At 44.5% G+C, this 9,092-nt stretch overlaps 1 protein-coding gene across 1 annotated transcript in view; it reads left to right on the top strand.

Annotated features, from left to right (window-relative positions):
* The first annotated feature begins 2,494 nt into the window (after nucleotides 1–2,494).
* The window catches only part of PLCXD3 (phosphatidylinositol specific phospholipase C X domain containing 3), a 174,619-nt gene continuing 168,021 nt past the window's right edge, over nucleotides 2,495–9,092 (top strand). The window contains exon 1 of the mRNA XM_047731352.1: nucleotides 2,495–2,799. Coding sequence (XP_047587308.1) covers nucleotides 2,697–2,799 — 103 coding nt within the window. The 5' untranslated portion in view covers nucleotides 2,495–2,696. The remainder of the gene's footprint in view (nucleotides 2,800–9,092) is intronic.

Raw genomic sequence — 9,092 nt, 5'->3', positions numbered from 1 at the left:
TGTCGATGTAAATGGTAAGTATTCATCCTTTCTGATGGCTGAGTAATATTTCATTGTGTGTGTATATATATATATATATATATATATATATATATATACACCACATCTTCTTTATCCATTCGTCTGTTGATGGATCTCTCGGCTCTTTTCACAGTTTGGCTATTGTGGACATGGCTGGTATATACATTGGGGTGCAGGTGCCCCTTCGGATCACTACATTTGTACCTTTGCAGTAAATACCCAATAGTGCAGCTGGTGGGTCATAGGGTATTTCTATTTAACTTCTTGAGGATCCTCCATACTGTTTTCCAGAGTGGCTACACCAGCTTTCATTCCCACCAACAGTGTAAGAGGGTTCCCCTTTCTCTGCATCCTCATACAATTCTTTATAAAGACAACTTTCTTCAACACTTAAAGTGGCTTCATTTAAAAAAAAAAAAAAAGAAAGAAAGAAAAGTAAGCTTAGAGGCACCTGGGTAGTTTAGTTGGTTAAGCGACTGCCTTCCACTCAGGTCATGATCCCAGCTTCCTGGGACAAGAGCCTCAAATCAGGTTCCCTGCTCAGCAGGAAGCCTGCATCTCCCTCTGCCTGCTGCTCCTCTTGCTTGTATACTCTGTCTCTCTCTTTCTGTCAAATAAATAAATAAATAAAATCTTAAAAAATAAAAAAGCTTTGTAACCTTTTAGAGACACATAAGTTCAACATACTTGAACAGGACATGTTTTTAAAGTGTATCTTATTAAAAAATATTCCCAATATCTAATAATTACTTCATTCTCCTGAAGATGAATGCTCTGTGTGGATAGAAAAGATAATGAAGGAAATAAACATATGTTATCTTAATAAACAGAAATCTTGCATTTTGTATGATGTTTTGCTGATAACAAAGCTTTTCATATACACTCCTTCCTGGAAGCTTTGCCACAAATCTCTGAGTTATTATCTACATTTTATAATGGAGATAACCTGGGCTAACAGAACTAGAAGACTTGCCCAAACTATTTAGACAGAGCAACTGATTCCCAGATCTGAGCTCTCTCCTCGGGGCCTTGCCATAATGCCGACAGAGCACCAGCATTATTCAGAAGGGTGGTATTTGTAGATCTCTTGACCTAGCATCTTATTGGGAACTAAATTTTCACTCTAATCAAAAGGATTTGTGGGCTCCTACTGGGCTCTTGAGAATATTAAGATTTATCTTAGGAAAAAGAATCCTAGGACAGGTCTTTCTTATTCTGAAAGATAATCCTACCTTGTTCTCTTGAAGCTATGAATTATTCTAAGAAGCAATAGAAAATTTGATCACTAAGGATGAGGAACAATCTCCTTTCTCCATCTTTCTCACAGTGTACCCCATTTGGAGTAAATACTCTGTGGGCTCTGCATCTTCTTATAATAAGCAAGCATTAGTTGTGGTTTTGGGTGCTGTGTGGTTTACTGAAGTGAAATGATCACTCCCAGCTTTTCTAGCTCTCTCTCCTACCTTGTTTTCATTTCTCCAACCTGAATGCATTTGCTTTAGGAACAGGATTTACACACCACTGCAACTACATTCTTTGGGTTGCAACGACTTAACATATTTTGAGTGCACTGGTTGTACGTTCCTCAGGGCACCCCTGGACTCATCATATTTGTAAAACTGGATTTCTCTTCTCTTCTCATCTGAGAGCAGGTGGACCAAGACAGTTCTTTGGAGGCTCAATGAGTGATTTCTCCTGAGAGAGACACATCTCTCCAGTCTGCCAAGGAATGAAAAGTCAGATAATTGCATAAATCATTTTGAATGTTGCCAAATAAATTCCACCAACTGCTACTGACAATAATTACAGTATGTCACTGGGAAATGTGATTTTCTTTTAGCATCGGGCTTTAGCCATGACCTGAGTGCCATGAAAACGACACAGGCAGCTCTCTCCATGGCAATAACCGATTTCTCACGATCCAGGAAAGGAAGGGGTTGAAGTGCTTCTTTACCTTGAAATGTCTGGAACAGGATACCAAGGAATAAGTGGGAACCACTAGAATTTACTGCTCTTTGCAGAAAGCACACTTGTCAACTACTCCAAAAATTAGGCGAACTGGTGATTAAAGACCACCATTTTGTTATAAGCAGGACTGTGGGCTCTGGCCGAGGAGAGGCACAACCTGTTGTAGCTTACAAAAAGGAAAGCTCTTTGGTAAGAATGGAAAGTCCTGAAAGCCAGTATGAGAGTCTGCTCCCTGGGAGGCGATAGCATCCCAAGTCTACTAGGATTTTAGGTTCAACCCCAAGACTGGCTTTCATGCAAATAGGACCGGGAAGTCACATCAAAGGGCCGAGCACAGCCACGGGCAAAGCAGCTGGGTGAACCAAGTTAGAAAGAAGACAAGGAAAGCTGCAGAATGGCGAGAAAAGGCAGAGACGCAGAGGAGGGATAAGACGGGAGGAGGGAGTCGAGGAGGGAGGGGAGAGAGGAGAAAGCCGAGCGCGGACGTCAGGAACAAAAGCTCCGGCGGAGTCTGGCGGAGGCACTAGGGGAGCATGGGGTGTTTTGAATAATTATTAAAATTAGCATGTGTCTGCGCCATCCTGTGGGTGTGGCGCAGAGCGGAGTGTAAACTCCAGCGGGGCCGGAGCAAACATTGGATTAGCGGCAGCAGCCTGCCAGCCTGCCGAGGAGTGCGGGGACCAGCGCGCGGCACGCCGACCGGCACGATGGCCTCGTCTCAGGGGAAGAACGAGCTGAAATTCGCCGACTGGATGGCAACTCTGCCGGAGAGCATCCACAGCATCCCCCTCACCAATTTAGCCATCCCAGGTAGGTGCGCGGAGGCTGCCGACGGGGCGCTCCACCTGCCCCGCCCTGCATTATCTGCCACGAAGTGGGAACTTGCCACGCTGCCCGAGGGAGGGAAACTCGTCCCCAGGGGTGGGTCTCCGGCCAGGCGAGCGCGTGCCTGGGAGCCTCGGCCCTCTGGCGTTTTGCAAACCTCTGGGGACCGTGGCGCGGCGAGTCAAGGTGACTGCTGTTGCCCTGGGCTCGGGAAGCAAGCAGGCTGCACGAGAGGGCTGGGGCAGGGGGAAGCCTCGGCTCTACGATCCGCCTTGCGCCCCCTCCCACGGTTCTCCTCGCAGACTTGTGGGGGTGGGGTGGGCAGGGGTTGATTTCTCGGACTGTGGGGTGACCGAGCGCGGTGAGCGCGACCCGGTGTCCTGAGGGCTGGCCCCGGCTCGTGGACCTCCGACTCCATCCCTGTCACGGAATGGAGCGGATTTGGTAGATTTCTCGGTGAGAACCTACCCGAGTCGTTAATATTCGTCCCCAGTCTCCTTTAAAGAGACAAAGCGCTTCCTTAAGAGCGAGGAAAGTTCAGGGACCTGCGGCGGCGCGATCGCTGCCCTTGACCGCGAGCCGAAGGGAGCGAGGGGAGGAGGGCGCCGCTTCCCGGTCTGCCGGGTGGTCACGTCTGGATTCTGTTTCAAGCGCGGTTGGCGGCGTGTAGCGCCGGGGTCAGGAAAGCAAACCCCTGCGGACCGTGCGTCCGTTGCTCGGGACAGAAGCCCGGCGGCGGAGGGGTGGGATTCGCAGGCAAACCAAAGGGGAAAGGGGAGCACGCGAGTGCCCACACAGCCTAGAAGGAAGGAAATCCGGGCAAAGCGAGGAAGAGACGCGAGGGATCCGATCCAGAAGCTTCAGCATGGCGCGCGGGGCTCAGATCAGAGGACTAGACAGGCTTCCTGGGCGGGAGCGTGCAGTAGCCCCTAGCTCAGGTGTGCAGAAGAGACGGACGTTTCAGGGCGGAGTACTACGGTAACAGCTGGGGACACGGCCAGACTTCGTTACCAATTTGACTTTTCACTTGGGTTGAGGGTGCAGATGCCTGATTTTCCCAGGAGCCGGCCAGAGGGCAATTTACCCACAGGTAGTCCACCCCCCGCCTCGAGCTCAGTCCTGTTATCAAGTTCAACCTTCTGGTCTGTCTCCTCTTGATCTACCCCATCCAGCGCCCCCTCTCAGCCACTGGAGGAAGGCATAATAAAGAGGAAAGGGGGAGAAAAAAAAAAAGGAAGAGAGGGGTTCCTTTGAAAAAATCCCAACAGGCTCTAACCAGCAGCTCTGGAATTGATCAGTAACCTAAATCAGTGGTCGTTAGTCAGGTGCATGTTTGGCTGCTATGACAGGCACAGGCTGCACTCAGCACCAAGCCCTGAAGGAAGGGTTTTTCTCCTTATGCCCTTCCTCAAGAGGTAGCTTCCCAAGAGCCCAGGTGTCTCTGAGGAAAAGAACAACCCAGCTTCTCCACTGTGCGCTTAGCCCTGCTACCTGGGTGAGCCTAGGGATTGCTCTTTTGAAGGAGACAGTAGAAAGTACACAACTTTGTTGGCAAAATTTCACTCTCACTTCCACAGGCGTTCCTATCCTCTTTGCTTCCTTTTTATTTGGTTTTACACAGTTGCTTTCATACAGTCTCACCTGAACACTTCCGTACACATAGAAAGTAATCAAGGCAAGGACTCTGATGCCGGCCTTCTGATGGGTGACTTGCCAGATACACAGGGAGTTAAAAAGCCCAAGTTCACATTGCTAGTTATGAGGGATAGTAGGATACCACGTCAGAGTCTACATTACATTTCTGTAATTCTTTACTTTTCAAAACCCTAGTATGGACACCAGAGAACTCTTCCCCAAACCTCATCAAGGAGCAGTGCTGGTACTATTAACTCCATTTCATAGATATAAAAACTGCAGCTCGGTGAAGGCCAATAATTTACCCCCAGACCAGTGATCTGACCCCTAAAGTGGTCCTTAGAGAAAGTATCCTAGGAATTTTTGAGGGAAATGCTTTGGGGTTTGTATCTGGATGGCTTAGTAGCAACAGCTGCTAATCAGGGTGAGGGGACAAGGAACGAGGCATTAACAGGATACAGGGCAATTTTCCTCTTCTCAAGTGAAAACCCGAGGTCAGAGACTGATACTCTGCTTGTCTTCCTGTGGAGGCATTGGGGGTAAGATTGGGAGGCTTTGCATGGGATCCATTTTGAGTGTAATACTAAGAGGGGTTGTGGCATTGGACTCAGTGGGAATTTTCACTGCTTTCTCAGCCCTTCTTAATATGATTCTCAAAGTGAACCCCCTGCAAAGCCTCTCATTCTTACCCCCAATACTTCTGAGAAGAAAAAAAAAGATGTCTCACCAACTCCATACCCCTGAATTTCCCCCACGATTTTGTAAAGTTGGTTTGGTGGATCCATGTATATAAATCTAGGTGTTAAAATGGGTTTGGTACTTTTCTGCATTACTCAACTCTAAGAATTTTCGGAGGAAAAAAGACATTCAAACTTTGATAGAGAAGACTAATTGGAGACTATTAAACACTAATGGAATAATTGCCTTAAAATCATGCTAATAGCTTCCTGGCTGCTACATGTTTACTTGGCCAGTTGCTACAGCTTGAATTAAGTAATTATCTCCACCATTTAAAACCACTCCTGATGCACCATACAAGCGTTTCTGTGGAAGGCAACGACTGCTCCGTCATCCTCAAAGTTCAGGTTTTTCTTAGGTGAAGCAACTGGGGAGTGAAGAGCCGCTTAATTAAGAGGCCCCCCTCTTGGAGCAGCTGACCCAGATCACCCAGGCCTAGTGCAAAGAACAACGTGCAGGTGTGTGATACTCCCCACCGCGAGTGCTTTTCTGGCTTCTCTAAACGTTTCTCAAGTGTCTGCATCTTCAGTGCTTTTAGAACCAAATCGCTTACTGGCTGTTTGCATTTAAATAGTCTCATGATTTGATATTGACCGGCCTAACTAGTTGCTAGTAATCTGTATTAGTAGTTTTACTTCCAGTTTACCTTTCAAAGGCATGGTGCTGTCGAAATACATTGACAGATGCTCAGATTCTTGTCTCATTCGTCATTTCTTCCAGTCTCTAATGACGCCAAACGGAATTTTCATTCATACATGTTTTTTTAAACAATATCCTGGCATTTGGGGTTATGAGTGATGCTTCCTGTCACTACAGGCAGGTGAGAGAGAATAAAGAGAAATGGAAGCAGGAAGACAAATGGTGAAATTCAGGTGAAAGCGAGTCTGATGAATTTCTGACATCTTTGCAGGAGAGTTCTAACCTTACAATCATGGCGTCTCCAGAACCACAGTAAAGAGATGCATCGTGGGAGTAAGCAAGCGTTTTGCTTGATCTGGGTAGGGTGTTGGTGATCTGGGTCATTCTGTCCAAAATCTGAAAGATCGGCGGGGGGGGGGGGGGGGGGGGGTTAATTCCACAGATGGTTCTGCCATACATTTTCTGATAACGTGATGAAAATCTTCACATAATACAGCAAACGGACCATGTAATAATGAAAGATTGGCCAAAATATTGTGGTATTGGAACTCAGAGAGAGTGTATGTTTCCTTAGTGTTGGAGATCACGGAAGGCCGAGACCTCCAGCTGACCCTAAATATGGACCCCAGCAATCAGTCTCCTCACGCCCTCCCCTTTCCTTGGATCATGCTTTCTACCCACTGTCCCACAGTTGGAGCTCTTTCAAGGATGCTGCCCTAAGAGAGTAATTCCTTATTAAGACCATTTGGTGGTACATGTGACTGAACCCAGGAATGGTCTCTCTATATAAAGTCTTAAGATTCCCGTTGGTGAGTGTGAAGATCTACTCTTCCTGTAGCCACCCCAAACAAGCCTCATATATAAGTTCTCTTGCTTATGAAATGTGCCACCTACCAGTCTGGGGTGGCCTGCTTCTTTCTTTAGTCTCTTCACGATCTCTGTGTACTAGGGTTAGTTTTCAAGCAGACACTTAAATAGGAATTGTTGATTGTGCTTTAGATAAGGAATGCAGAAATGCTTTGGAAATCAATAATTGTACCTGATGATTTTGTCCGTTTCTTCCAGAAAGTACCAATGGCAATGAAAAAGAGCAGTTTTACTTAAAGAAACTAGATGTTTATACAGCTCTGATTTCGGTGTTCTTGTGTCTGCTTTTATTAGTTTTTCATTTCTTTCCTCACAACAATCTCTTCTTGGTGCCAGTATTTCTGGAGCCAGCTGTCTTCTTCCTTTTCTTTGTAATTTACTGTTTCTATTTTGATTAGGTTGAGACCATCTAAAGGGCAAATCTATGATTGTGTCTCATTGTAAAATTTCTTTTAAAAGGCAGGGTTTGTGTGTGTGTGTGTGTGTGTGTTTTCCCCATCATTTTAGTCAGGATGGTATTATGGAAGTTAATCTTTGAAAGCAATCAAAAAGCAACAAAATTGTTTAGGGTGAATACCTTTTTTGTGGTGCCTTTCCATTTCCCGATTTTGTTTTTGATTTTGCTAAAAAGGAAAAATTAAGTATCTGGAACATCACTTATTCTAGGACTTTTTCTTGATGAGTTGAACTGCATCACCACCTATTAAGATAAAGTGATACTGATGCCATTTTACAGCTTACAAAATGTGTTCTCATTTACACACGTTTTCTACATGTTGTATCAGTAAACCTCCAAGGCCTTGCTACTTCGATTGAACAAGGGGAGGTAGAAATGTATCTCAGATTCCCCCTCTCAGACCAATTTAATCATAATCAGCCTTTAGCAAGAACCCGAGGTGACTTATGTACACGTTTAAAGTTGGAAAAACACTGCTTTAGGGTAGTTCTAAGGGGATCCTTTATGTAAGTGGCAGAGCCAAATTTAAATATACATCTTTGACTAAGCTCTTTCTTTTGGACCATGCAGTCTATTTATGAGTGTTCAAAATTATAATCAGGCTTAGAGCCAGAATGTAGGTATTTGACTCAAAGCTAATGGCCCAGGTTGGGAACATACTGATAACTCACATTATAGTTCATCATGCACCTCGAACATAAATGTGACTTAATTGCTACCTAACTGTTCAAATTAGGTCGCTGTGATAAATGTAAAACCTTTCCCCTCATTTCCTTAAAGTACTGCTATCAGCCATCAACAACACTTAAAACGGGCCCATTTGGAGATGCTAGTGGTCGCTAATGGCAATTTAGGAAACATCCCTGTGTTGCTTCTTTATCCATTTGGTCTCATTCTTTGTTGTGTTAAAGGCTCAGCCACTCTTGTATTTATGGGTTACTCTTGTATTTATGGGATTATGAGTCATTCAATTTATCTAAGAGCTAAATTTTTCAATATTACTCGAGTAAAAGTGGTATGAAGACAAAAATCAGCATCAGAAAGCCATCAAAAACAAAGGAGAAACAGTAAATTGATTTTTTTTTATTAAAAGGGAAATGACCAACCTTGTCTGTATTTGCAAATCATGCCTCATTTATCTGAAGCATGATTGACATGGAATAGAAATATAAATGTGGTTATAACAAACTTACTTGAATTTTAGTTATTGAACATAATCAGTGTTTCAAAACACTTGACATTTAAAAAAAAAACCTCAATTTGCTAAAATGAATAACATTATGTTTTTATTAGGCTTTATTTATTTATTATGTTTTATTAGGCTTTACACACTTTACCCTTATGAAAATTTCTCATATCTTTACTTAGAGTTTCTCATATTTAATTCCAACCCCATCCAATCAAAATGGAAAGCATGAATTAGAAAGAAGAGGAATGAGACTGTCGAGTGCCATACATCAGCAGAAATATAGGGAATATTCATGAGGGAAGGCTAAGAAATGAAGACACAAGGACACAGAAGGTAGGTTTTCCTGAACCCTGCCACCCCAAAGCAAAATCAGAATCATGTTAGATTGTTTGTTTTCACCCTTCCCAAGCCCTTGTTTAATGGACTTCCAAATAGTTCTAGAAATCTCCAGACAAATTCTTAAGTATGTATTGTAAGCCAGTTTGGGGGACTACTACATACATGGTATCTGCCAAGCTTTGAAGAGTTGTCACTTTTATTGACGGGGCATCTAGAGGAACTGTGCTTCCATAACGTTTACACCTAAAATATCACTGCTCCTGGCAGTCCCACTAGGGCCTTTGCTATGTCTGCAGAGACCCAACACTGAGGATGTTAGTGTGTGTCAAAAGGGCCCTGGATTCCACTGTGGTCAAAGGCTCCCAGGGCTGGGTTCCCCATTGTGGAAGCTGCAGGACCCACCTCTGCTGACCC

The sequence above is a fragment of the Lutra lutra genome, chromosome 5 (genome assembly GCF_902655055.1).
Source record: "Lutra lutra chromosome 5, mLutLut1.2, whole genome shotgun sequence".
NCBI lineage: Eukaryota > Metazoa > Chordata > Mammalia > Carnivora > Mustelidae > Lutra > Lutra lutra.
Note: the sequence above shows the minus strand (reverse complement) of the source record. Positions and strands in the feature narration are given on the sequence as shown.